Consider the following 27,956-nt stretch of genomic DNA (forward strand, 5'->3'; position numbering starts at 1 on the left):
TCTCCTTCCGCGCCAAGGAGACCGAAGGGCACCGCTCCGCACCCGTGCTCACCGGGGCCCTGCACGGGCGGGCGTTCTTCCTCACCGCCTTGCATCCGAGCAGACAGGCTCAGAGAGTTCAGGTGGCTCCCAGCCGCCTGCAATCCACTCTCCACCCAGCAGCCGAAGGGTTCTTTAAAAACATACCCGATTCCTTTCTCGGTGTATTGTTCTTAAATAAAACTTTTTAAAAAGCGTAAAAGCAAGCGTGCTGCGAAGTCACTCCTCTATAAAACTCCCTTGGCTTTCCATGGTGGTTAGAACAAGATCTGAACCCCTGACTCAGGCCCACGGGCTCTGAATACTCTGGTCACTGCCTGCCTCCCCCGTCTCATCAAGTCCTCCTCTGCCCCCTTCACCCGCCTCGGCCTCGCCGTGCAGGCCAAGCTCATCCCACCTCAGGGTTCTGCACCCGCTGTCACCGGTGCCTGCAAAGCACCCATCGCTCAGGGAAGCCATCCCTTTCCCTGCAATGTAGTCAGTTTCAGTTCCACAACCAGCACTTACCTTAAATTTCCCTTTTACTCACCACTGTGTCTGCAGTGCCCAGCACAGTGTTGGGCACCAAGTACATGCTCAGTGAACGTTTGTGTAAGACATGAATGTGGGCTTTGTTAAAGTCCCCAGTGCGTGCAAGGGGGAGGAGGGTGTTTGAACGCAGGCCCCTAGCTCCAGGGGTGCTCATTCTCCTCCACCCGGCCACCCCACTTTATTTTATTGACACGGAGCTGAGTCAGTCACGTCTCAGGTTGTGACACATCATCACTCTGAACAATTTCCCTCTTCCTCTCCCCGTCTTCCCTCCTCCCGGCTCCCTTCCGTCCGTGGGCTCAGCCCGTTTCCTTGAAGCCCGCCTGGCTTTCTACTACACCCGGCGCTGGCTCTTATGTGGATGTGCTCCCAAGTTACAAACATGGTGTCCTGTATGAAACTCATTCTGTTGCTGACATTTGTGCATTCTTACACTCAATACCAATGTTCTCCACATGCATCTCCTTTGTTGCTTCCTCTGGCTGCATGTTGAGCACCCAGCGCTTTTACTAGTATCCGCCATCCCCACCAAGTGACGTGCACTGCGCGTGGCCCGAGGCCCCCATCACATCACATACATCACTGCCAGGGACATCCTCACAGGGTCCCCATGTGGACGGTCGGAGGATTCTGCTTGAAGCAGGACTCCTAGGCCATAGAGTCCATGCACCCTTGACTTCACAGAGTACCACAGATGCTGAGGGGTTGTACGAATTTGCACACCCACATTTGTAAGTGCACAATTCAGTAGTATGCAGGCCCCCATCACATCACATACATCACTGCCAGGGACATCCTCACAGGGTCCCCATGTGGACGGTCGGAGGATTCTGCTTGAAGCAGGACTCCTAGGCCATAGAGTCCATGCACCCTTGACTTCACAGAGTACCACAGATGCTGAGGGGTTGTACGAATTTGCACACCCACATTTGTAAGTGCACAATTCAGTAGTATTAAGTACACATTGGTGTACAACCAACCTCCAGTACTTTTTCATCTTGCAAAACTGAAACTCTCTACGCTTTAAACAACTCTTCATTTCTCCCTCCTCCCACCCCCCGCCCCCATTCAACTTCCTCTCTATGAATCTGACCACTCTAGGTACCTCATATATTTTAAAAATATGTTTTTATTGATTTTTTTTTCTTTTGAGAGGATGGGATAGGGAGAGAGGGAGCAACATTGATGGGAGAGAAACATTGATCGGTTGCGTGTCCTGACCGGGAATCGGACCTTTCAGTGCGTGGGACAACTCTCAACCGAGTCGCACCGGCCAGGGTGGCCAGGGCAGTGTTTCATATTGTTCCCAGAAGGGGGACCTGGCCCTGAGCTGGTCTGCCTAGGGCAGGCGGTGGTGTGTGGGTTCTTGCCTTCATGCAGGTAAGATTTCACAACGTGAGTGTAGGTGGTTTTTAGAGGAAGTTTATTAAAGCTGGGGACAGTGAAACAAGGAAGGATCTAAGACAGAAGCAGCAACAGGAGAGATACTAGGTGGGGAAGTGAGCCGAGGCGGGGCTGCTTTGCTCACTAAGAAGTCAAAGAAAAGGGGATCTTGGGGACGAGCTCAGTGGGTTAGTCTGGGATGAGCTGCCACTGCCCCCTGCGCCCTGGTTGCCAGCCTCCTGGAGTCCCCGAGAGTTTAGGAGGTGCATGCCTGCGGGGGAAGAAGTGGGGGAAGGGAAAGGCAGGGGAGTGCTCCTACGAGGGAGAACATGAGCTAGGAACAGTTTTTTGAGGGTTTTTAAAAGCTGGGAGTTTAAGGGAGGATTAATAGAAAATTCATCAATTTTATGCTGATGTGCCAAAATAAGATTTATTCCCTTAACTTCATCTGTCCTTGGATGTGGTTGGCACAAATTGGATTTCTGCTATTTCCCTGAGGTGGGTAATTTAAGCTATTTACCCTCCTGTTCTGGAGGAGAAGTGCAAACCATCTACTCTTTTTTTAAAATATATTTTAAAATATTTTTATTGATGTCAGAGAGGAAGGGAGAGGAAGAGAGAGATAGAAACATCAATGATGAGAGAGAATCATTGATCAGCTGCCTCCTGCACTCCCCGTACTGGGGATCAAGCTTGCAACCTAGGCATGTGCCCTGACTGGGAATTGAACTGTGATCTCCTGGTTCATAGGTCAATACTCAACCACTGAGCCACACTGGCTGGGCCAAATCATTTACTCTTTTTGTTGTATTGTTGTTCCTCACTGGAGGATATTTCTCCATTGATTTTTTTTAGAGAGAGATAAAGAGAGAAACATCGATGTGAGAGAGACATGTGGATTGGTTGCCTCCCGTACACACCCCAACCAGGGCCGGGGATTGAGCCTGCAACTGAGGTACATGCCCTTGACCGGAATCGAACCTGGGACCCTTCGGTCCATGGGACAATGCTCTAATCACTGAGCCAAACCTGCCAGGGCCAAACCATCTACTCTTAAGTGTCCTTGGTTTAGGAAGATAGGATTTACTAGATGCTGCAAACTGCTTGCTTCACTGTCTGTCTCCGTTTCCCTGTTCCTCTTGTCCTAGCTTACTAGCCTGTCTCAATAGAAATCATAGTATCTCCCTTTTTGTGAGTGGCATTCATTTAGATATTGATGCATTTTATATACACTAGTGCAGTGGTCGGCAAACCGTGGCTCGCGAGCCACATGCGGCTCTTTGGCCCCTTGAGTGTGGCTCTTCCAGAAAATACCACGTGCGGCGCGCACGTACAGTGCGATTGAAACTTCGTGGCCCATGCGCAGAAGTCGTTTTTCGGCCTTCAGCCTGGGCGAGTCTATTTTGAAGAAGTGGCGTTAGAAGAAGTGGCGGTACGTTCGCTGAGGTCGACCCCTCAGATTGAGGACGTTTTTGGCAAAGGCCAGCTTAGGAGTGCCCTAATGAAGTTAATAACAATGTACCTACCTATATAGTTTAAGTTTAAAAAATGTGGCTCTCAAAAGAAATTTCAATCGTTGTACTGTTGACATTGGCTCTGTTGACTAATGAGTTTGCCGACCACTGCACTAGTGGATTCAAGTAACTTAATATTTCATTTAGAAATTTTCATATCTATATTTATCAGTAAAATGTATAATTTTCTTGTCTTATGGTATACTTAACTGGTTCAGAAATCAAGATTAAAGAAGGCTTGTAAAATACGTTGGTCAGCTTTCCTCTTTTTCTGTTTTCTGGAACAATCGGTATAAGATGTAGACTACTTGTGGCTTCGAAATTTGGCAGAAGGTGCCCGGCTGGTGTGGCTCAGTGGTTGAGCTTTGACCTATGAACCAGGAAATAGAGGTTCAATTCCCAGTCAGGGCACATGCCTGGGTTGTGGGCTCAATCCCCAGTGGGGGCATGCCATAGATAGCTGATCAATGATTCTCTCTCATCACTGATGTTTCTATCTCTCCCTCTCCCTTCCTCTCTGAAATTAATAAAAAATAAAAAATTTTAAAAATTTTGGCAGAACTTGCCTGTAAAACTGCCTGTGTTGTGGGCAAAGGTTCTAAATAGACACTTTTTGAAAGAGGACATACAGAAGGCCCAAAGACATATGAAAACATACTCAAAGCACTAATTATCTGAGAGATGCAAATCAAAACAACAATGAGATACCATCTCACACCTGTCAGTATGGCTATCATCAATAAATCAATAAACTGACAAGTGCTGGAGAGGATGTGGAGAAAAAGGAACCCTCCTGCACTGCTGGTGGGAATGCAGACAGGTGCAGTCACTGTGGAAGACAGTATGGAGTTTCCTCAAAAAGTTAAAAATAGAACTCCCATTTGACCCAGTGATCCCACTTCTAGGACTATATCCCAAGAAATCATAAACACAATCAGAAAGGATATATACACCCCTCTGTTCATAGCAGCACAATTTACCATAGCTAAAATTTGGAAACAGCCTAAGTGCCCATCAGCAGATGAATGGATTAAAAAACTGTGGTACATCTACACAGTGGAATACTATGCCACTATAAAAAAGAAGGAACTTTTACCATTTGCAGCAGCATGGATGGAACTGGAGAGCATTATGCTAAGTGAAATAAGCCAGTCGGAGAAAGAAAAATATCACATGGTCTCACTCATATGTGGGATATAATGATCAACATAATTTGATGAACAAGAATAGATCCAGAGCCCTAGCCAGTTTGGCTCAGTGGATAGAGCGTCGGCCTGGGGACTGAAGGGTCCCAGGTTCGATTCCGGTCAAGGGCATGTACCTTGGTTGCGGGCACATCCCCAGTGGGGGGTGTGCAGGAGGCAGCTGATCAATGTTTCTCTCTCATCGATGTTTCTAACTCTCTATCCCTCTCCCTTCCTCTCTGTAAAAAAATGGACATAGACACTGGGGCGGTGGGGGCTTGCCTGGGGTAGGAATGGCTGGGGGGCGGGGGGTCAATTGGGGGAAAAGGAGACATATGTAAAAGTTTAGACAAAAAAAAACACACACACACAAAAAAAATTCCTGTGTTGGTTAAAAAAAAAAGGAAACAAACAAACAAACAAAGCATGTTGCCTTCATCTCAGAGGCCCAGCTGCCTCAGGAGACTTCTTGTGGGAAATGAACCAGGTAAATATCTGAGGCGCTTAGCACCTGGGTCACGGGGGACGAACAACAATCCCTCGCAGTTATGATGATGGATGTAGACAGTGCACACGTCCCAAGGCATTCCCCTGACGCGATGACCTAACCCTTGTGGACGAAAAAGGGTCACATACTAAACCAGACAAGCTCAGGGAGGCCTTCCTGGCGACCTCACAAGCTCAGAAACTAAAAGTAACCCTATAGGATGGTCTGAAATTAAAACTTTCTAACTAGCCCACACAGCCTCTCATTATTGTTGCCTGTGTCAGCGGTTCTCAACCTGTGGGTCGCGACCCCTTTGGGGGTCGAACGACCCTTTCACAGGGGTCGCCTAAATACATCCTGCATATCAGATATTTACATTACAATTCATAACAGTAGCAACATTACAGTTATGAAGTAGCAACGAAAATAATTTTATGGTTGGGGGTCACCACAACATGAGGAACTGTGTTAAAGGGTCGCGGCATTAGGAAGGTTGAGAACCACCGCTAAACTATCCTGTGCCCACTGATGTAAAGGAAATGTGTCTATTCTTTTTACTTTTTATTCAATCCCAGAGGTTTCCCTGCTCTGCTTTCTCCTGCCGCCCTGCCTCGCTAGTCTTCCCCTTTGATTTTGACGTATAAAACAAGTGGTAAAACTGCCATTTGGGGAGCATTTTCTCACTCCGTTGAGATTTTGCTTCTTGGCAACTGTCTCAGTTTGGCTCAAATAAACTAATAAAAATTCTCTATAGGTTTGAACGTTTCTTACGTTGACAACCCCAGAAGTGGGAGTAGAAGACTCTTACAGCTGTTGTCCACAGCTGGTTTCCGGGGAGGGAATCCTTGTTTTAGCCCCAAAGTACCTGACTTCTATCACTTCATGTCTTACCTTATATTTATTGGGCATCCACTTTGTGCCAGACACCGTGGATTCAATGACACCCCCTCCCCCACCAACCCTACGTGGCACTTCCTCAGTATCTTGGGGGGCTTACTGTTCCCACAGAGACACCGAAACCCTCCTCCCTTCTTACTCTGGTTTTGCTTTTTATTTTTGAAGGAGGAAAAAAAATCAGGATTTAAAGTCGCGACTATTGTGCTAGATATGCAAAAAGAAAAAGCCAGAAGGGAATACACAAAAATAGTTTTTGGGGACTGGTCTTGCAGTGGGCTCCCCCGACCCTGCCCTATTCTCCTCTCCTCGAGTCTGAAATGCTGTTTCACTGTGTGTACAACTTTAAACGGAGCGGCAAAGGCCAAGGGGGCGGGCCGCAGTCGAAGCAATTCAAGGACCTGTTTGTAGAGACGCCCCGCCCCGCAGGCCCCGGCCCCGCCTTTCCGACAGGCTTCAGTTCACGCCCCTCCCTCCGGGCAGCCTCAGGCCCCGCCCCTGCTCAGACCTGCGCGCTCAGCCTCAACGCAGAGAACCAATCACCTTCCGTTTCCACGTTCTCTCCCTTTTCGGCGTCTGCCCTCAGCCAAAATGGCGGCACCTCGGAAGTTGCCGAAGCGCCAGCAGTTGCCGAAGCAGGTCCGGAAGCTGCCGAGCGAGTCCGGAAGTTACCGAAAGAGAGCAGCGGGTAAGGAGGATGGCGGATGTCATCGCAAGACTCCGGGAGGACGGGATCCAAAAGCGTGTGATACAGGAGGGCCGAGGAGAACTCCCTGACTTTAAGGATGGAACCAAGGTTCGTGTCTTACCCCGTCCCCTTAACCCCTCTGGGCGGCGCGCATGCGAGGCGGGAGGAGGCCTTAGGCGAGAGGTTGCGCATGCCTATAGAACAGCGGCCGGTGACCCTCCCTCCCGCTCACATGCAGAACTCGACGCTGATTGGTCTGAATTTAAGTCGGGGATGAATTTGGATGCGTCTGCCCCGCCCCCTGGCTTGGCTGGGTGGCTGTACTGGCCCGGGAGGCGGACTGGCAGGTTGGGGGAGTTTGACCTAAGTGCTTGCTTCTTGGACCCAGAGCTGGAGAAGAACCTGAGCTGGATACCTGGATCTGGGAGGGACCCTGGACTGGGGAAGAGCCCCTGGGGCCTCTGGGTTGCAAGGCTTCAGATCTTTTATAGATGAAGGGTGTTCTTAAAACACTTACCATAGACCAGCACCCATTGTTCAGATGGGAAAACTGAGGTTCCAGAGAACAGGCCCAGAGGTCAGGTCTGCCAGATCAGAACCCTTTGGCAGCTTTCTGATTGGTCTACCTTGCATTGTTTGGGCAGATAAAGGCTGGGAAGTAGAGCCTCCTACCTTCCTCCTCTGTACATCAAGGCCTCTCCTGCCTCCCCCCCCACCCCCCAACCTTTCCCAGATGCCACTTGTCTGTAAAGTATGGAACTTCCCTGGGGTAGTCCCTGTGCCCAGCAGAGCGGTCATGCAGGACAGGTATATTGAGGGAAGGGCAAATCCTAGTCTGGCCCCGTGTGAGTGCTCTGAGGACAGAGGGGAACTGCATAGCTCTAGTGATGATTTATATTAAGTGGGATCCTTGCCCAGATTAGAGAAGGAGTGTGGGTGTGGCTGCATGTCCCCATGGAGTTGGTGGCCTTGAAGAAGGTCCTGGCAAGGGAGCTTTTGGATGGAACAGACACCAGGAGGAGAGAACATTGTAAAGATAGTAAAGATCTGTGAACAATGACACTGAAAGAACAGGGACCGGAGACATTAAATGACCAGTCATCAGCATTGGTTTATGCTCACTCTATAAGCACCTTGCTAAATGCTTTGACAAGTTTATTTCATTTCCACAATGTGGGATAAGTACTATTGTTGACTTCATTTTACTGATGTGGAGATGGAGTTCAGAGAAGCAGCATGGCGCGGGGAAGAGTGTGGGCTCCTGGAACCACAGCCTGTTGAGGGTTGGGTCTTCAGACCTCTTCTCTCTGCCATCACCCCCACATGAACTCATCCAGGCTCATCTCTTAAAACAAATGCTCCGTGCCTGGACTACCCCCAGATGTGTATCCCTAGCCTTTACCTCTCCCTTAAACTTGATATCTAGCTCCCTACTCACCATCTCCACCTGGATATCTGGTTGGCAACTCAGACTTAACCCCCACCCATGCCTTCCCCTTCTTGGTTAAGGGCACCTCTAGCCTTCCGGTTGCTCAGGCCAAAAACCATCCATGGCTCCTCTTGTTCTCTCTCATCCCACAGCAAAACCTCAAAATACACCCAAGGTCTTACCACTTCTCCCATCACCCCTCTGGTCCAGGCCACCAGGGTCTCCCCCCGGGTTATTGCAGTCACCTCCTAACTCGCCCTCCTGCTTCTGCCCTCGCCCCTCTACGACCTGCTCTCATCTCAGCAGCAGCAGGACACACATCACATCACATCACATCTCTCCTCTGCTTGGATCCACCGAGTGGCTTCCGTCTCAGAGTAAAAAACAAGGTCCTCACCACACACAGCCTACAGGCCCTGGGGGGTCTACCCCTGCTGACCCCGTGACTCCATGGTACACCCCTCCCCTGCAATCACTCTGCTTCTGCCACAGTGACCCTCCTGCTTCTTGAACTTACCATATGCGTCCCTCTGCGAGGCTTTTCTGCTGCTATTCTTTTGGCCTAGAAAGTTAACACCGCCTTGCTACCCCAGCATCTACCTGGCTTGCTTCTCCCTACTCCCTTCAGATCTCTGCTGAAAGGTTGCCTTCCCCATCCCATACAAACTCCCCCGGCCTTACCTTCTGCTGTTTGTTAGCTGATCCATAGCACTACCTCCACCTTACACAGTAGTGTTTGTTTGAGGCCCTTCTCTTCCCTATAGACAGTCCACGTGAGCTGCATGGGGGTAGGGACTTGTTTTGTTCTCTGCTGTGTCTGGCATAGAACTCAGGTACATAGTAAGTGCCCGTAACGATTTTTGGAAGAATAACTGGAGCCAGGCTGCTGGGCTCCCATCCCAGGCCATCCACCCACTAGCCATGGGACTTGAGCCCCTTACTGCCCTCTCTTTGACTCACTTTCCTCACTTGGGTGGTGGGTAAAGGTCAGGTGGTGACCCCTGGGCAAGCCCTGTCCCTTATGCGATCTGCAGGCTGGGAGCCGGCTTTGTTCTTGGGGCTGGGTGAGGGTTTATGCCCTTGCCTGATCCCTCATTGGCCTGCAGGCCACATTCCACTACCGGACTCTGCACAGCGATGAGGAGGGCACTGTGCTGGATGACAGCCGTGTGCGTGGCAAGCCCATGGAGCTCATCATTGGCAAGAAGTTCAAGTTGCCCGTGTGGGAGACCATCGTGAGCACCATGCGTGAGGGGGAGATTGCCCAGTTCCACTGCGACGTCAAGGTGCCTGGAGTCTTACATCTGCCTGCAGTGCCTGCATGTCTGTCCAGCCATTCCTATTCCCCATGCCAGGCCTCTACCCTGGCTAGGTCACCACCAACTCCCCCCGGGCACTGCAATACCAGGAGGACACTGCCTTCTCTCCGTTAGCCAGACCGTAGCCAGGAGACTGGTTCTCAAATGCAAAGGACCCACTCAGTTCCTTGCTTCAGGCCTCTCTGGTTCCTGGTGCTCCCTTGGCCCTGTAGGGTCTGGCCCCTGCCAGTCCCCCCTCCCTACCCCCTCCCTTCCTTTCCTTTCCATCTTCTTTGTGGCCAAAATTCTCCCTCCTACCTCACAGTAAATTCCTGGGTCACCACTCCCAGAGGTAAGCATTCCTCTGGGCCTATACCGACAAGGGAGATGGGTTGACAGTGGGGGTGATTGGCTTGGTTTGGTGCCCAGGAAGCCCTCCCTGACTGCTGGTAGTTGGCTTGAACCCCTCCTTTGGGTCCCCCAACCCAACTTGCCTTGGATGGCCAGGATCTGGTCCTCTGCCTGGGTCTCAGCTACTTCTTATTTTTTGCAAAATTCTCCCTCCTACCTCACAGTAAATTCCTGGGTCACCACTCCCAGAGGTAAGAATTCCTCTGGGCCTATACCGACAAGGGAGATGGGTTGACAGTGAGGGTGATTGGCTTGGTTTGGTGCCCAGGAAGCCCTCCCTGACTGCTGGTAGTTGGCTTGAACCCCTCCTTTGGGTCCCCCAACCCAACTTGCCTTGGATGGCCAGGATCTGGTCCTCTGCCTGGGTCTCAGGTACTTCAGGGCAGGGGTAGGGCTTATTTTCCTTCTGTTTCAAAATGCCCAGCGTGGCCCTGGTCGGTGTGCCTGTTGGTTGGGTGTCGTCTAGCACACCGGTTTGATTCCTGGTCAGGGCACATGCCCGGTTTGAGGGCTTGATTCCTGGTGGGCAGCATGTAGGAGGCAGACAATCGGTGTTTCTCTCTCTCCCCCTCTCCTTCCCCCCTCTCTCTCTCTTAAAAAAAAAAAATGCCCAGCATGGTCCAGCCCAGGCCCAAGACTCAGGAGTGTCTATTGGCTGGATGTGACTGCAGGGCTGGTGAGGAGAGCTGGTTAGACTGGAGTGGGGTAGTATATATATTTGATTTGATTTCAGAAAGAGAGGGAGAGGCAGAGACAGATAGAAACATCAATGATGAGAGAGAATCATCGATTGGCTGCCTTTTACATGCCCCTGGCATGCTCCCTGAGTTGGAATCAAACTGTGACTTCCCAGTTCATAGGTCCAAGCTCAACCCCTGAGCCACTCTGGCCAGGCATGGGGTGGGATAGTCTTATTCCCACCATCCCAGCAGCTGTTCCTAGTGAAAGGTGAAAGGTGAAAACTGGGTGCCCTACGGCTAAGGGTCTCCCCTGTGGTGGGTTGTGATGCTGCCCTGAACTCAGCCCTGAGATAGGCTCTGAATGGGGGAGGGGGAGGGCAGGAGAAAAAGCAAAGGGACCCCAATAATAATCTCCCAGGAGGAGGGAGGCCGGAGCCCCCAGGGGAAAGCCCGCCTTCGTTTTAGCAGAGTGTGGCTGAACCAGTTGTGGCCCCTCCCTGGGCCTCAGTGTCCTTTCTCAGGTGGTGATGGGCAGGGGGCTGGGCGCCTTGGGCCACACTGACAGAGCCCCTGCTGCCCACCCGCCCTCCTGCAGCACGTGGTCCTGTATCCACTGGTGGCCAAGAGCTTGCGCAACATCGCGGCCGGCAGGGACCCCCTGGAGGGCCAGCGGCACTGCTGCGGCATCGCCCAGATGCATGAGCACAGCTCCCTGGGCCATGCCGACCTGGACGCCCTGCAGCAGAACCCCCAGGCTCTCGTCTTCGACATCGAGATGCTTAAGGTGAGCAGCCGCCAAGGCTCAGGCGCCACGAACTGCCACTGCCCAGCCTCGGAGTGGGCTCCGGCCCTGCCTGCCTTCCCAGGGCTCGTAGGCTCCGTGGATAGGCTGGGGTTAAGGCAGGGCAGGTACCAGAACACCTTGTGGACCCCTGGCTGTCCCCATGGGGCTCCTTCTCGGGGCCCCTCCTTCCCCTTCAGTCTCTGTGAGGGCAGGGATCTTCACCGTCTCATTCACTGTTCTGTCTCTAGAAGCTGGCACAGCGCTGGGCACATAGGAGATGCTACATAAATGTCTGTTGGGTGGTCAGTGAAGGAACTAGCGATTGTGGTCTTGGTATCCATTGTCTGGAAGCCGAGCAGCTGTGGTGCCCTGGGGCTCCCCTTGACTTGGCCCACACTCCGGCAGGTGGAGGGCCCTGGCACATACCAGCAGGACCCGTGGGCAATGACGGATGAGGAGAAGGCAAAGGCGGTGCCGGTCATCCACCAGGAGGGCAACCGCTTGTACCGCGAGGGTCACGTGAAGGAGGCCGCTGCCAAGTACTACGACGCCATCGCCTGCCTCAAGAACCTGCAGATGAAGGTGCTGCCCTGAGGCTGCGGCAGGTGGGTGGGGGTCTGAGGTGGAGCTGGGGCCCAGGTCTCAGCATCTGTGTCCTCTCCCTGCCCCCACGCCCCCAGGAACAGCCTGGGTCCCCGGACTGGATCGAGCTGGATCAGCAGATCACGCCGCTGCTGCTCAACTACTGTCAGTGCAAGCTGGTGGCCCAAGAGTACTATGAAGTGCTGGACCACTGCTCCTCCATCCTCAACAAGTATGATGGTGAGCAGTGGGCACTGGGCTGCCGGGTGGGCAGGGGTCAGATGAGCGGCCTCCTCCTCCCTCGCACCACTGGGCACTAGGGTGCAAAGACTGAGCCTTTGCCATCACCCCCATTCTGAACTCCCCACTCCGTCAGCTATCCCCCCCAGGCAGGGCCGTGGGCCTCATTGTGCCAATGAGGATGAGTGGGGAATGGGAGGCTGTCCCATGATGGCCCCCATGGTGCAGAAGGCATACTGGGCAGCTAGCTGGTCCCCCTCATGCCTTGCATGCCTGCTGCCTGCTGCCACCCCCCGCAGACAACGTTAAGGCCTACTTCTCACCACTCCCAGAGGTAAGAATTCCTCTGGGCCTATACCGACAAGGGAGATGGGTTGACAGTGAGGGTGATTGGCTTGGTTTGGTGCCCAGGAAGCCCTCCCTGACTGCTGGTAGTTGGCTTGAACCCCTCCTTTGGGTCCCCCAACCCAACTTGCCTTGGATGGCCAGGATCTGGTCCTCTGCCTGGGTCTCAGGTACTTCAGGGCAGGGGTAGGGCTTATTTTCCTTCTGTTTCAAAATGCCCAGCGTGGCCCTGGTCGGTGTGCCTGTTGGTTGGGTGTCGTCTAGCACACCGGTTTGATTCCTGGTCAGGGCACATGCCCGGTTTGAGGGCTTGATTCCTGGTGGGCAGCATGTAGGAGGCAGACAATCGGTGTTTCTCTCTCTCCCCCTCTCCTTCCCCTCTCTCTCTCTCTTAAAAAAAAAAAATGCCCAGCATGGTCCAGCCCAGGCCCAAGACTCAGGAGTGTCTATTGGCTGGATGTGACTGCAGGGCTGGTGAGGAGAGCTGGTTAGACTGGAGTGGGGTAGTATATATATTTGATTTGATTTCAGAAAGAGAGGGAGAGGCAGAGACAGATAGAAACATCAATGATGAGAGAGAATCATCGATTGGCTGCCTTTTACATGCCCCTGGCATGCTCCCTGAGTTGGAATCAAACTGTGACTTCCCAGTTCATAGGTCCAAGCTCAACCCCTGAGCCACTCTGGCCAGGCATGGGGTGGGATAGTCTTATTCCCACCATCCCAGCAGCTGTTCCTAGTGAAAGGTGAAAGGTGAAAACTGGGTGCCCTACGGCTAAGGGTCTCCCCTGTGGGTTGTGAAGTTGCTGCCCTGAACTCAGCTCTGAGATAGGCTCTGAATGGGGGAGGGGGAGGGCAGGAGAAAAAGCAAAGGGACCCCAATAATGGACTCCCAGGAGGAGGAAGAGGTAAGAATTCCTCTGGGCCTATACGGACAAGGGAGACGGGTTGACAGTGGGGGTAAGAGATTGGCTTGGTTTGATGCCCAGAGTGGGTAGAAGGAACTGGGGCTTCACTGGGAGAGAGGGGGCTGGGAGGCCGGAGTCCCGAGGGGAAAGCCCGCCTTCGTTTTAGCAGAGTGTGGCTGAACCAGTTGTGGCCCCTCCCTGGGCCTCAGTGTCCTTTCTCAGGTGGTGATGGGCAGGGGGCTGGGCGCCTTGGGCCACACTGACAGAGCCCCTGCTGCCCACCCGCCCTCCTGCAGCACGTGGTCCTGTATCCACTGGTGGCCAAGAGCTTGCGCAACATCGCGGCCGGCAGGGACCCCCTGGAGGGCCAGCGGCACTGCTGCGGCATCGCCCAGATGCATGAGCACAGCTCCCTGGGCCATGCCGACCTGGACGCCCTGCAGCAGAACCCCCAGGCTCTCGTCTTCGACATCGAGATGCTTAAGGTGAGCAGCCGCCAAGGCTCAGGCGCCACGAACTGCCACTGCCCAGCCTCGGAGTGGGCTCCGGCCCTGCCTGCCTTCCCAGGGCTCGTAGGCTCCGTGGATAGGCTGGGGTTAAGGCAGGGCAGGTACCAGAACACCTTGTGGACCCCTGGCTGTCCCCATGGGGCTCCTTCTCGGGGCCCCTCCTTCCCCTTCAGTCTCTGTGAGGGCAGGGATCTTCACCGTCTCATTCACTGTTCTGTCTCTAGAAGCTGGCACAGCGCTGGGCACATAGGAGATGCTACATAAATGTCTGTTGGGTGGTCAGTGAAGGAACTAGCGATTGTGGTCTTGGTATCCATTGTCTGGAAGCCGAGCAGCTGTGGTGCCCTGGGGCTCCCCTTGACTTGGCCCACACTCCGGCAGGTGGAGGGCCCTGGCACATACCAGCAGGACCCGTGGGCAATGACGGATGAGGAGAAGGCAAAGGCGGTGCCGGTCATCCACCAGGAGGGCAACCGCTTGTACCGTGAGGGTCACGTGAAGGAGGCCGCTGCCAAGTACTACGACGCCATCGCCTGCCTCAAGAACCTGCAGATGAAGGTGCTGCCCTGAGGCTGCGGCAGGTGGGTGGGGGTCTGAGGTGGAGCTGGGGCCCAGGTCTCAGCATCTGTGTCCTCTCCCTGCCCCCACGCCCCCAGGAACAGCCTGGGTCCCCGGACTGGATCGAGCTGGATCAGCAGATCACGCCGCTGCTGCTCAACTACTGTCAGTGCAAGCTGGTGGCCCAAGAGTACTATGAAGTGCTGGACCACTGCTCCTCCATCCTCAACAAGTATGATGGTGAGCAGTGGGCACTGGGCTGCCGGGTGGGCAGGGGTCAGATGAGCGGCCTCCTCCTCCCTCGCACCACTGGGCACTAGGGTGCAAAGACTGAGCCTTTGCCATCACCCCCATTCTGAACTCCCCACTCCGTCAGCTATCCCCCCCAGGCAGGGCCGTGGGCCTCATTGTGCCAATGAGGATGAGTGGGGAATGGGAGGCTGTCCCATGATGGCCCCCATGGTGCAGAAGGCATACTGGGCAGCTAGCTGGTCCCCCTCATGCCTTGCATGCCTGCTGCCTGCTGCCACCCCCCGCAGACAACGTTAAGGCCTACTTCAAGCGGGGCAAGGCGCACGCTGCCGTGTGGAATGCCCAGGAGGCCCAGGCTGACTTTGCCAAGGTGCTGGAGCTGGACCCCGCCCTGGCACCCATTGTGAGCAAGGAGCTTCGGGCCCTGGAGGCACGGATCCGGCAGAAGGACGAAGAGGACAAGGCCCGCTTCCGGGGTATCTTCTCCCACTGACAGGGCCCTGCTCGCCCTGCCCAGCTCACTGTTGCCACTGCCAGCCCACCTGCCCCACGATATCATGCTTCTCTGTACATAAAAGCCTTATTTATCTCCCTCTGGGCCGTGCTCACTCACTGGGAGAGGTGGGAGCCATTGCCCCACGTTTTCTGGTACTTGGGTGGTATTGGGGGACAAAGAATCAGGGTTCTCATCCCAGCACCCGATTCACCAGCTCAGATCTCTCTGGGCCTCAGTGTCCCTGACAGAAAAGAGGATGATCTTAGATCTGCCACAAAGGAAGCATTTCTTGCTGCCAGAGCTGGGGTGCCCGGCGCCTTCAGTCTTAAGGGGGAGACGGTTTGTGCTTGAGTGAGATGGTCTCCCTGCCCCTCCGACCTCTGAGCCAATGGTCCCCTGGTCGCAGCTTCTGGAGGCAGAGGTTTCAGTGAGAAGCCAAGTCTGGACTGAGGGTGGCCCTATGAACCGAAGGGCTGGCCTAGGTGGGGAGGGCCAGGTGGGCTGACTCTAGAAAAGGCCTTGCTTGGGTAGAGGTGGAGACAGAGCCTTCCATGAGGCCTTCGGGGTCCAGGAAGGGCCCTGTCTCTGACCTGCTGTATGATTCTGGATTCATCCTGGCCCCCTCTGCCAAGCAGTGTCCCCATCGAACTGGAAATTGTGGGCTTGGCTACCCTGAGACCAGGCAAGTGGGCCATCGGGTGGGATGTAGGTGGTGTTTATTGTCATGGGTTTACACACTGAAAAGCCTCTGGGTCTTGCCGCTCCCTCCCTCCCTCGGCCCGTGGTCTGGGTCCTCCCACACAAAAGGGAAGTAACACTGTGGGGCAGGCAGAGATGCGGGCTGTGGAGCTGGGAGGCCAGGGCCAGCGGTCTGCGCCCCCAGCCTCCCACACCTGGTCAGTTGGGCCCCTGAATGTGTGAATAAATAACCCAGGTCCAGCCACAGTTTAGGCCTCACCGCAGTCCAACTTGAGGCTGATGCTTCGGCCCTTGCCCCGGGTCAGGGTGGTGGGTGGTGTCCCTGGGCCCTCGCGCTCCGCCTGGCTGGGACCCCTGGAGCGGAGCAGCTGGCTCTGTTTGCGGAGGAAGTCCACAGGGGCGGCCCCGCCGTAGCTGCTCTTGGCCAGGGTGGCCCTCGAGGGTCCCGTGGGGGCGTGCGGGTGGGAGCCGGCCTCCAGTTGGCCCAGGTGGGCCACGTAGCCGTCCGACAGGAACTGTGGGCAGAGGTGGGCAGGGTGAGGGGTGGTCTCAGGCCCACACCGCCCTCCGTCCCCTCCAGGCTCCTGGTCTGTGCCGGCCGCATTCTAGGCCCGGCAGAGCCTGACCCGAGTCTTCTCTCAGCAGATAGGAACCGCAGGCTGGGAGCAGGCACCTGGCCTTCCTCCTAGCTCTGCCCCTCTCTAGACTCAGCGTCCTCATCTATAAAGGGCGATTCTTTGTGGGGGGTGAATAATAGCAGCTGACATTTAGCAAGCACGTTTTTTGTGCCCAGCCCTGTGCATGTTGATGTGCAGTAAATCACATGATCTTCATGATAGCTGTCAAGGTCAGGGCCATTTTATCATTTCCATTTTACAGACAGGAATTGGGGCTTAGAAAGGTCCAGGCTGGAGGGTATCATGCTGATGAAATAAGTCAGAGAAAGACAAGTATCACATGATCTCACTCATATATGGAATCTAAGTAACAAAATAAACTGATGAGCGGAGTGGATTCAGAGACATGGAAACATGGAACAGAGTGCGGAATCTCAGAGGGAAGTCAGGGAAGGGTGGGAGGTAATCAATCAAAGACCTTATATGTATATATGCATAATAACCCATGGACGAGTTAGTGGACATATGTAATATTTTTAACAATAAAGAATTATGTAATAAATAAATAAAATGACAAAAAAGAGAGAAAGGTCCAGGCCCATGCCCAGGGCCGTGCGACATGGAGTCAGCACTCCAGCCTGAGTTCCCAATACTGGTCTGCCCAGCAGCTCCAAGTTGCTCTCCACCCCTGTCCTAGGAGGAGCCAGGTCCCCTGAGGCCAGCCACCCTCCCCATAGCCGCCCCCTCAGGCCCTTAGCACCGGTGGACCTATGACCGGAAACCCAGGCTCCCAGTCCCCACCCTCACTTGGCCCTTACCTGGCACTGTGCTTGCAGCTTCCGCACAGCGCGGCCCACGATGTAGGTCTGGCTGGGGGGCAGGCCCAGGGCCGCGTATACGGCCACATCTTTGGGGGATCCATAGCCAGCCACGATGTTCAGTTCCACCTGCGGTGGGTGAGGCCAGTCAGCCACCCCTGGGACAGGGCATGAGGCTGGGGGTGGGGTCTGCTGGGCTTCCTTGGGTCAGATATTTTAGGGAGTCAAGCTAGTTGGATAGAGGTGGGGCATAGAGTCCTACGTCACCCGGCCCCCCGGGGAGGCACCCTAGTTGGCCCTAAGGTTAGGGGCCCCTTGGAACATGAGAGGGCAGGACCATAGGACAGTTAAGGTCCCAGAGATGAGCTGAGGGCAGAGGAGATGGGCTGAGGGCAGAGGCGGGTCCCTTCCCATCGCCGCACCTCCTGCACCAGGCTCTGCAGAAACATCGCTTTCTGGCGCAGCGGGTCATGGGTGAGGCCATCGCAGAAGGAGACGACGCCGTGTGGGAAGTTGTGCTGTGACAGCCAGGCCACCACACGGTGCTTCTGCATATCAGGCCGGCCCGTCACGTACACAATCAGGTAGCCCGCGTCCTGCCAGTGCCTGCGGGGTGGGGTGGCAGTGAGCTCCAGGTGCCAGGGTGGGGGTCGGTCTCCAGGGCGAGTCCGGGGGCACTCCTACCTGACCACGTCCACAGCGCCGGCGCGCACCTTGGGGTCACTGCCCATGATGGAGACGCTGGCCGTGAAGGAGCCGTCTATGCTGAAGACCACGGCCTCGGTGCCACGGGCCACCACTGTCAGGCAGCACTCGGCATAGGTGTGGTCGCCCCTGTGGTCCACAGGTGGGGTGAGCAGGTGGTGGCCAGGGGCAGCGGAGCCCCACCCTGCAGAGGAGTGGCCTGCCCCGCGCTCACCTGACCATCATTCGTACTGGGTAGACGCCAATGCCCAGCGCACGCTCAGGGGGCACCGGGAAAGTGAGGCGGCCAGAGCTGTTGGTGACCTCCGTGCCAAAGTGGATCCACTTGCCGGACAGTGGCTGTGTCATGACGTAGACGTCCACCTGGCGGTGAGAGGGGGTGAGCGTCCATGCGGGGGAGACCCTGGGCGCCACATAACTTTGGAGGAGGGCAGAGGTGGGCTTGTCATTAGGGGTGGATGAGGCCTCGGGGAGCCGTGTGTGTGTGTGTGTGTGTGTGTGTGTGTGTGTGACAATAAAGACACAGGAGGCGGGACAGGAGCACCCGCTTGGGAGTGTGGTCAGCTGATGGGGGCGGGCCCAAGGCCACTGTGTCCTGACCTTCTCTCCAGTGAGTGTGACCACATCCAAGGGCCCGTACATGAAGCGCCCGTTCAGCACCTGGGGGCGGCCCTCGCACACCACTGTGTCGTTCGCCCGGTGGTTGGAAGTGACGTTCTGTTGGGAGGAGAGGACATGAGCTGGCAGCCAGATGTTGGGGATGCAGAGGAAGCAGACGAGAGAGACAGGCACCCAGACAGGGAGGCAGGGGCAGGGGCTGGGAGGAGGCCCGGAGGTCAGGAGTGCCTGTGTGAGTGGACTGTGACATGATCAGATGCAGAGGATGAGCTGGGGCGGGTAAGTGCCCATCAGAGACCTAACTTGCAGGGGGAAGGGGAAGAGACCCTGGTTCCCAGGGGCGGGGCCAAGATATGATTAGGTGGGGCCAGGCCCCTAGGGGCTCGGGCTGGACCGGAAGGCCACGTGGGCTGGGATCCAGCGGCCAGGGGGTGCTTCTGAGTGCACCTACTCGGATCTTGACTTGCGTGCGTTTGCGCTGCCACTTCTCCCTGGGAAAGGCCGGGCTGTAGATGGACGGCTCCTCGCACTCGGGCAGCTGTGGCTGCTCCTTCTCGATCACCTGTACAGGACCAGGCTAGGTCACCTGAACGGGGTTCTGGGGCTGCCCCTCCCCCAGCCCGCAGCCCCCCATTCTTGTCTGGTTCCCATCCCCCAGTCCATATCCCCGGGCCCACCTGGCGCAGGATGAAGGCTACCACGTCTGCGGACTCCCAGTAGCTGGCGTGGAAGAGGTGGGGCAGCGTGACGGTGGGGAAGGCCGTGAGCGCCTCGGGGCAGTAGAGTGAGTAGTCAATCCGCTTGGTCCCCCACCATCGCTCCAGGACTGCACAGCCACGGTGGGCAGTGAGTCAAGGTGGCCTCCCACCCTGTGCCCACCTGCCTGGCCTCTGGGTGCTCTTCCCTCCCTGCTTTCCTCCAAGCCTGGGTGCTGGAGGGGAGGGGGCAGACCGGATGCTGGGGGCAGGGGCATCTGGCTGGCTGACTTACTCTTAACCACCTCACTGGTGGTGCTGGGGGCCGCCGGCTGGGCCTGTGGCTCGGTGCCTAACTCACTGCCCTTCCAGAAGGCACCGCTGGTAGAGGTGGGCGTTGAGGGCACCAACATCTCCAGCTCCTCCAGAAAGAGGCCCGAGTGGGTCTGCAGAGCGTCAGCTGGGGGAGGAGGGGAACCTCAGCAGCAGGCGGGGCTCCAGGACAGCTCAGCGCCCACACCTCCACCATCTTTCCTGCCAGCCCTCCTGGCCAGGTCATGGCTGAGGCTGAACCGCTCCACATCTGCTTGCGGGCATTCTCTCCTCTCAGCTCACCCCACAGCTGGCTGCATTCTTGCGGAATGCCTGTCACCACCATCCCAATGCAGGCCCACTTGTCTCATGGGGCCAAATGCATCCATGTACATGTGAGAGCCTACGGACACACAGCACCCCTACACACACCGCAGGCCCCTCCCCATCCACTGGTGGCTGCTCTCACACGGGCATGCCAGTGTCACTCCCCTCCTCTAGTCCAGTCACCACCCACGGGCACAGAATGTCAGAGGGTCTGCAGACTTCCCCAGGGGCTGAGGTAGGGCTCGTGAGAGGTTGCCAGTGACGTGGGAACTACCTCATGTCTCCTAGGGTGATGGGGGCCATCCGCATCCCTATTGGGGCCCTCCTCCTACTCCCCTTTATCTTGGAGGGGGGCATACCCAGCAGCAGGGACGTGCCATCTCCCAGGGGGAACTTCTGGTAGCGGGGTATGGCCAGTGGGGCGATGGCCTGGAACTTGGGGGCCAGCAGGGGCTCCAGACGGCAGGCGCAGGGGTCAGCCGCGTGGAAGAGGTTGTAGATCTGCTCACAGGCTGGGCGCATCTGGGCCACTGGAATCCAGGAGACAGAGTGGGAGGAGTTCACCTGGGCATTCTGGGAGGTAGCGGGGTGGGCAGCAGCACCCTGACATGCTGTGTGACCCTGAGCCAGCTCTTCCCAAACTACACTCCCTGGGAAGTCACCAGGGTCCTGCTTGGTGAGACGGCCTCTTGGCTAAGAATATGCCAGAGCCTTCGCTTTGCTGAGGTGGTTCAGGATGAAGTGGTTCCCATGCTTGTTGGACCTCTTCTCACACCGAGCATCTGCGAGCGTGAGTTCCTCCCAGTGCACTGTGGGAAACTTGGCCTGGGCCAGCCCCTCCTTTCTGGGCCACAGGTTCCCTTCTCTAGCCAGGATATTTCATTGGCGCAGTGCGGGGTGGCAGTAACGCCAGCGTCTCAGGTGAGATGGATGTGGAGGAGCCGGGGGAGGGGCAGACGAAGGACGGGGCGCGGCCCCCACCCCGTCCTTAGGGCTCACCCTCCAGGGCAGGCATCACGGTCTTGCGCAGAGCCAGCACCAGGCCCAGCGGGGAGCCGAAGAGAAAGAAGCCGGAGACCTTGAAGTCCAGGCGGGCAGCGCTGACGGAGCCCTCGGGAGCCTCCGAGGCGGCAGTGGGTGGACAGGAGGCTGTGCTTGCCCTCCTGGGCTCCCCCGAGGAGGAGGCAGTGGTGGGGGCCACCTGCAGGCTGTGGGGGAGGGCTGCTCAGAGCTGCTGCCTCCACAGCCCAGCACCAGCCCTGCTGGGAGGGGGCAGGAAGGTCACCTGTTCTGGGAGCCCTCGGGTTCAGCATTGGCCACGTCGCTGGGGGTGCGCTGGGCGGGCAGGGCCGAGGGTTCTGGGCTGCTCCGGCCCAACCCCTCCATCCCATCTGCCAGGGGGTCCTTTACTGGGCCGATTTCCGGAGAGAGCAGCTCATTGTTCTAGAAGGAACAGGGGACCGAAAATCCTTAGGAACGGAGACGATGTGGTTTCTACTTATTTGGAAGTGAGGAGAGAGGCTTGGATGCTGGGCAGGGAGTCAAAGCAAGTGGGCGGGCAGAGCCTTGGAGGGGACAGAGCGAGGCAGCAGAGGACACGACGCAGGGCACAGAGGTCATGTTAAGGGGGCAGAGCCCAAGAGATGGAGGGACGCCGCCCTCCTGAGGAGCAGGGTGCGCCACACTGACCATGCTCCCTCGGCGGCTGCTGCCCCGGCTCCCCGTGCCCGCGCAGGCGCTGTGACAGAGGGCATCAAAGCCCAGGATCCCGCCTACAGCGTCTCCGATCAGCACCACCTGGATGAGAGGGTGGCACCATCAGGAGGGGCCTGACCGGTGATGGCGGGACCCCCCAGCAAACTCCCGGGAACGTCCCAGCTCCTGACCTGCCCGCAGAAGCCAGCACCCTCAGCAGAGCTCAGGAAGGCGGCATAGGCCTGGTTGGTTCGGGCGATGACAGTGGCCACAGCGCTCTGGTATCGGGAGGATGAAGTGGCCAACAGCGGCAGGGCGGCCAGCGGAATGTGGTCCTGAGAGCGGGACAGGCTGTCGCCATCGTGGCTGTAGGGACTCAGGCTGGAGGAAGAGGAGGTGTGGTGGGTGGCTGGGGGTCTGCAGCCCCTTCACTGCCCCCTCCGAGTCCCCTGGGCCTGCTGGCAGGTGCTAGCGCTGGGGGGCCTTTGTGGGCGGCGTCAGCACCCCAGAAGCCTCTGGGATGAAGCCATTGACTAGAAACTGAGGCGCAGTTCTGAGGCTGATTGGCCAAGGTGTCTGGCTTCTCGGCCTCCTCCCCCTCCCCCCATGGGGTCTTCTCGGTCCCTGGAACCCCCAGGTGGATCTCTGCAGCTTGGGGACCCTGTCTACCCCCCTCCCTTCCATCCCTGACCAGTACTTGGAGACAAGGGCATAGGCAGCAGCACAGATGGGTGGGCAGGGCACCAGGCGCAGCGCCACATGGCCCAGGGCCTCCGGGAAATGGATGCGGGTGATGGCCTCGAAGGCCAGGTTCAGCGTCTGCACGTCCGCCTGCTTGGAGTTGGCATCTCCAGGGCCGGAGTCCAGGATGCTGCCGCTGTGCAGGATGAGGAAGAGGGCGTGGACCGCACATGCCTCGGGCCCCAGCTCCCCAGCTCCGTCTAGGCCCTACGGGGCACAGCGGGTACCGGGGGTGTCAGACAGTGGCCTGGCAGGGGGGTGGGCAGCACTGAGACACAGGTGGCTGGTCATAATTACCTCGGAGTCCCTGGGTGCTCGGGCCCTGTCCCTCATATCTTTCGCAGCCTCGGCTCCGGGGTCTATAGGACAGGGGAAGGCCAGTGAAGGAGACCGAGGGACCTGTGGGGGTCCCTTCATCTGACACTTCAGAGCCTCCTGCTCTTCTGTCCGCCTGAGTGGCACGCCCAGCCCCCACCTTCCTCTGACCTCTCCCTCGACTGTCCCAGGTCATTTCACATTTGTGTGCCGCTCCTCTGCCCCCAGGGATGCCTCTTCCCACAATGCCTGTTTGCTTGGAAAATTCCTTCTAACTCTGCCCTGTCCAAGATGGTAGCCACTATCCAGCTGTGCCCATTTACATCGAAGTGAATTAAAATACAACTCAGACTTCAGCTCCTCGGTCACATTTCAAGTGCTTGATAACCACGTGTGCTAGTGGCCAGAACCTGTCCATCAACACAGAAAGTTCTGCTGGACAGAGCGGGTCCCATCCTTCAAAACCCAGCTGAGACCCCAGCTCCCGTGTGAAGTCCTGCCTCCAAATGAATTGGTCCATTCTTTGTGCTACGTCTGAACCTAGAGTACAGTCCAGCCATCCCTCCGTCCACCCATTACCCCCTCGCTATCCATCTGAGTATTTAATGAGCACCCTCTCTGGACTGACATTCATTTTCGGGCCCCGCTAAATTAGGACCAACTTGTCTTTCGAGTCCCCACTGCACGTGGGGTGCTGGCAGCCCGATCCGGGACCTGTACCTGGCGCCCCCTCGGCCTCTGTCGGGGAGGCGAAGGCGTCGATGAAGTCATTGGAGTTCCACTTGGTCATCTCCTTGGGGAAGACCTCATCGCTGTCCGAGAAGCCTTCTGAAGGGACAGGGGGTGGCAGACCTTTGTGTCATGGGTGGGAGACCTTTCTCAGGAACACACCCTCCTCCACCAGGGCCCACAATGCTGACCGTGGGCATCAAAGAACTCGTCTTCAGAGCTGTTCTCAGAGTCCCGGGCAATGTTCTGCATACGCCACTCAGACAAGCTCTGAGGAGACACACCCCCTGCAGGACCACATCAGCATCAGCCCGGGCATCAGCCTGGGCATCAGCCCAATGGTTGCTCCCTCCCGTCCCTGTGCTGCAGCCTCACCTCCGTGCTGGGACGAGTAGGAGGAACGGGAAGATGAGGACCACTGCTTGCCGAAGCTGGCATCAGGTGAGGCGTCGGGGCCCAGGGGGACCTCAGGCCCATCGGGGGTACCCGCATGGCTGGCCCCGCCCTGGGCCTCAGCGCATGGCTTCCCAGAGGGCTGGGCCTCAGGCCCCTCACTGTCCATGTTGCACTTGGCCATGCGCTGAGCCAACATGCGGGCTGTCTCCTCCTCCAGTGCCCGGATGTCGGCCATGCTCAGATCTGTCCACTCGTCCTGCCAGCACCAGGCCTGGCGGTGGGCGCGCAGCATCACCCGACGAAGACCTGTAGGTGCCCGGGCATCAGAACAATGCCCTCCCCACCCCAAGACATCTGCCACAGCGTCCACATGCTTAGCCTTCAAGGTTGGTTAATGGCTCCCCTGGGCACATCACCTCCCCAGAGCCACAGAGTAGGGCAGGGCCAGTGCTACCCAGGGGATGGGAGTGGAAACTGGGACATTTGCCCTCCTGCCCCACCTCCTTCCTTGCCCACTACCTCTTCCATCCCTCTGGGCACCCCAACTCTGAGCACTGGCAGCACCCCCACACCACAGGAAGCTGGAACCAATGCTTGTTTCGCTTTTTCATCTGGCTTTCCACTGACTTGTTCAGAGGAGTGAACAATTAAGGCATTAACAGCCTAATGAAATTGTTGATAGTTAATGAAGGTGTTAATAGTTAATGGAAGTGTTGGCACTTAAAGAAGGCTGTAGGGAAAGATGATACTCAATCTGGGATATTTTCATCTTAAGCAGGGGGATAGAGTTTAAAACCTCAATATCTAGGAAATACAGCAATAATGGTTGAATTATAATAACAAACTTCTGGAAGGGAATATATCTGAATCTTAATAGTGGTTATATGTGAGTGATTTTATTTTCTTATTTGTGCCTTTGATATTTTTCCAAATGTAAGAAAAGGAGCCTGTATTACTCTCTGAGCTAAATTTCCTCATCTGTAAAATGGGAATAATAGTCCTTACCTTGAGGGGTGTTGTGTGTGTTAAAGGAGATCTTGCATGTTGTGACCAACATTAGTTTTTAACATCTACAGAAGGGAAAGTTCAGGTGCAGAGAGGGGAAGTGGCTCGATGGGGCTTCCATGAGAGCCTGCACGTGAACCCAGGCCCCCGGACACCCCCATCCAGGCCAGGGCTCCTTCTAACTGTGGCTGGCCCACCCTCAGACCTGGGAGGTGGGGCAGGGTTGAGCTGCAGGAGCTGTGGGGTTGGGTTTAGGGTGGTGTGAAACAGGGGCTCCTGGATATCATGGCCAGAGGATGGGTCTCTGGGAGCTGGGGGTGGGAGGAGCCCTGGGAATGACATCAGAGTCACAGTCTGAGCCTGCACTTTAGCACGTTGCCGGTTGGGGTTGGCGACCCTCCTGAAGGTCCCTAAGTCTCACCTGATGCACAGAACGGTTTCGAATCTTTGACCTGGAGACCATGTCGCCAGCTTCTTGCCCTCCTGACTCTTACTGTACCTTAAGGCTAGTCTGCCCCGACCCTGGCCAGGCTGTGCTGCTCCCCTCTGCCTCAGCGCTCACCACATCAAGTGGGAATGATGGCTTTACGCTCTGTGTCCCATGAGCATCCTGGCTCAGGCGCTGGGCTGGTGCCTGCTGGGTAAATGGAACCTCCCGCGGCGTGGTGCTCACCGACATCGTGGATGAACTGCTCAATCTTGGCCTGCATGCCCCAGTATCGGAACTCGACCTTGCACAGCTTATAGGCGCACATGAGGGGCCCCGTCTGAGCCGCCTTGTGTGCCCAGTCATCAGCCAGCGGTCCTCGGCCGGTCTTCACGGAGCGGTACAGCCGGGGGTCCTCTTCTGCTTTGTACTCTCCTGGGGCCACTGCGTCCCGCACGATGTCTATGGTGTCTGAGGGGGTTCCAGCAGCACTGAGCACCGCCAGCCCCCTCCAGCCCCTGCCACCCCCCTCTGCCTCCGGATCGGGAGGACATCCTTTTGAAGACGGGAAGCCACGGCCCGAGAGAGCCTGGGAATTGTCAGAAGCTACCCATCGAGGCGTCAGATAGCCTGAGAGGGTCCCCAGCGCCCCCCACCCCCAGCCACTGGCTTCAGGCCTCACCCAAGATGCGCTGTCTCCTCTCAGCCCCGCTCAGGTTAAAGACATTTGGTTGCTGCCCCCCATCAGGCAGATAATAGGTCTCTATTTCAATGGAGAATTTCTCCACAAAGGGGCAGGTGTACCTGGGCAGAGGTTAGGAGCAAGGGTCACTGCTGTGCCCACCAGGGCTCTTCCCCTGGTGGCCCCAGGCCTGTCCCGCCCACTCACCGGGTCCGGGTGTAGGGATAAGCATTCCAGGATTCTTCCTCCACCTGCAGGGCGGCCTTGGGCAGCAGCGCCCGGAACCAGCCTGGGATGTGGGAGCCCACGTGGTACACCTTGTGTGTGTACTGCCCACTGCCACCGGGCCCATCTGTGTAGGGCCTGTTGGCCAGGATCTCCACGCCACTGCCCTCACCACTCGACTCCTCCCGGCTCTTTTTCTGCAGTCCAGGACAGAGCAGAACGTGGAGCTCAGCTCCAGCTCAGCTCCTGGGATCCCAGCTTTCCCTGGGCCCCTGGGGTGCTAGTCCTAGCCTTTCCAACGCCCTGTGACCCTACCCTGCCCCCTGCTGCTCCTGGGGTCAGGATCATAGCTGCTGTGCAGTCCCCCACGGGTTCTGCAACCAGCACTCATTCAGTCAGTCAAGTATCTATTGAGTGTCTGCTTCAGGCCAGGCTTTGTTTAGGGTTATATTAGTCAGGATATGTTGGACAGAATAAAGACCCCTGCCCTCGTGGAACTTACGTTCTAATGGAGGCAGACAGACACAGAAAAAGCAAATTATATGGTATATTGGAGATAAAGTGCTATGGGCAAAAGAGAGCATAGATTAGGGTAAGGGGGGTTGAGATAAGGTTGCTATTTCTATAGATGGGCAGAGAAGGCCTCGGGAGAAACATCTGAACATGACTTCAAGGAGGGGTGGGAGGCGCGGAGTGGATGTGGGGTGGGAGGAAGTGTGCAAGGCAGAGGGGAGCCAGCGCAGGCTCCTGAGGCGGGAGCACGGTGCACGTGCTCCAGGGGCAGCAAGGAGGCCGGGGTGGGTGGGCTGAAGAACTGAGGAGAGTAAAAGGGGCCCTACCACTCTGAGGACCTGACCCTGGTCCCCTCCCTCTGTGGACCCCACAACCAGCCCCTGCCACACCCCTCCTCGTTGGAGAGCACTCAGATCCTGCCCTTTTATAGCTCTGGAGCCCAAACTTGGCCCACGCCACCCCGAGGCTGGATCCTGGCCCTCTTGCCCCTGAAGACTGATCCTGAAACACGTCTGGAACAGGCCTCCCTGAGGGCCTGGACCAACCCTCTCCCCTCTCTGCGAGCCTGCCTGGCCCATTTTTCTCACAGCCCAAGCCAGGCCCTACTCCCTTCCTCTTAGCCCAGACCTCCCTCACTTATCCTCGGGGTCCTCGCCTGCCCCTGTGTTTCAGTTTTGGTGCCTCATCCCATCCCATCCTCACCCCATCTCCCTGACCTGGGCTTTGCCAGGATCCTGCGGACTCTGGGGCCCCCCTCCCACTCCCACTCCCTGCCTCTCACTCTTGCCTCCCCATGTACTCCCTACCCTACAGGATTACAGATTCTGAGGAGGATTAAAGGAGATCATACATGGGCCGGGCACTGGGGGGATGGGGAGCCACGCTAGGCCCTCTGCCTTTCCCCCCACAGCCCTTACGATCTCCCCCTGCAGCGGAAGGGGGACCTCTCTCTCCTCCTCTGGCCTCAGCCCTTTCCAGGCCCGGAGCAGGACTGGTGGGGCTGCGCCCCAGCCCCCTGTCCCAGGTGCGGCCTGCATGCTCCTGCATGAAGTAGGGCCCCCTTGGCCCCCCGCTTCCCATCGCTCTCACCAGGATCATGTAGAGCTGGGCCACCTGGTACTCGTCCAGGCTCATGGGCAGCAGAATGTGGTACTCCTTGATGAGCATCCTGGAAGCGCTCAGCAGGATGCGCGCGGCCTCCGCTCCGCCTGGCGCAGGGCACGGC

At 56.8% G+C, this 27,956-nt stretch overlaps 4 protein-coding genes across 5 annotated transcripts in view; 2 read left to right on the top strand and 2 right to left on the bottom strand.

Moving 5' to 3' along the window:
• The window catches only part of TMEM134 (transmembrane protein 134), a 5,665-nt gene extending 5,052 nt beyond the window's left edge, over positions 1–613 (bottom strand). Inside the window, exon 1 of the mRNA XM_005864485.2 lies at positions 569–613. Within this exon, the coding sequence (XP_005864547.1) occupies positions 569–613 (45 nt within the window). The remainder of the gene's footprint in view (positions 1–568) is intronic.
• A 6,005-nt stretch (positions 614–6,618) lies between these two features.
• On the top strand, positions 6,619–15,313 carry LOC102253077 (AH receptor-interacting protein). 2 transcript variants are annotated; one of them, XM_005864331.2, is made up of 6 exons: positions 6,619–6,828; positions 9,256–9,435; positions 11,134–11,322; positions 11,728–11,904; positions 12,003–12,144; positions 15,004–15,313. In XM_005864331.2, the coding sequence occupies exons 1-6, from the start codon at positions 6,730–6,732 to the stop codon at positions 15,207–15,209; spliced, it is 993 nt and encodes a 330-aa protein (XP_005864393.2). In that variant the 5' UTR covers positions 6,619–6,729; the 3' UTR covers positions 15,210–15,313. The 2 variants fall into 2 exon arrangements, with proteins under 2 accessions (XP_005864393.2, XP_014393592.1); XM_014538106.1 differs by lacking the exon at positions 9,256–9,435 and having other exon boundaries at positions 15,004–15,301.
• On the top strand, positions 13,720–14,998 carry LOC102252765 (AH receptor-interacting protein-like). The gene is made up of 3 exons (XM_005864330.2): positions 13,720–13,882; positions 14,288–14,464; positions 14,563–14,998. The coding sequence occupies exons 1-3, from the start codon at positions 13,793–13,795 to the stop codon at positions 14,782–14,784; spliced, it is 489 nt and encodes a 162-aa protein (XP_005864392.1). The 5' UTR covers positions 13,720–13,792; the 3' UTR covers positions 14,785–14,998.
• A 598-nt stretch (positions 15,314–15,911) lies between the features above and the next one.
• PITPNM1 (phosphatidylinositol transfer protein, membrane-associated 1) lies at positions 15,912–27,939 on the bottom strand. The gene is made up of 23 exons (XM_005864329.2): positions 27,821–27,939; positions 26,201–26,415; positions 25,994–26,115; positions 25,558–25,782; positions 23,859–24,185; positions 23,675–23,770; positions 23,475–23,582; positions 22,737–22,798; positions 22,396–22,646; positions 21,890–22,079; positions 21,693–21,800; positions 21,289–21,446; positions 21,003–21,211; positions 20,363–20,533; positions 19,660–19,824; positions 19,347–19,495; positions 19,121–19,231; positions 18,652–18,768; positions 18,266–18,414; positions 18,031–18,180; positions 17,769–17,952; positions 17,347–17,475; positions 15,912–16,426 (listed from the first exon to the last, which is right to left on the bottom strand). The coding sequence occupies exons 1-23, from the start codon at positions 27,896–27,898 to the stop codon at positions 16,160–16,162; spliced, it is 3,741 nt and encodes a 1,246-aa protein (XP_005864391.1). The 5' UTR covers positions 27,899–27,939; the 3' UTR covers positions 15,912–16,159.
• Between the last annotated feature and the right edge of the window lie 17 nt (positions 27,940–27,956).

Source organism: Myotis brandtii, unplaced genomic scaffold (genome assembly GCF_000412655.1).
Source record: "Myotis brandtii unplaced genomic scaffold, ASM41265v1 scaffold187, whole genome shotgun sequence".
Taxonomy (NCBI): domain Eukaryota; kingdom Metazoa; phylum Chordata; class Mammalia; order Chiroptera; family Vespertilionidae; genus Myotis; species Myotis brandtii.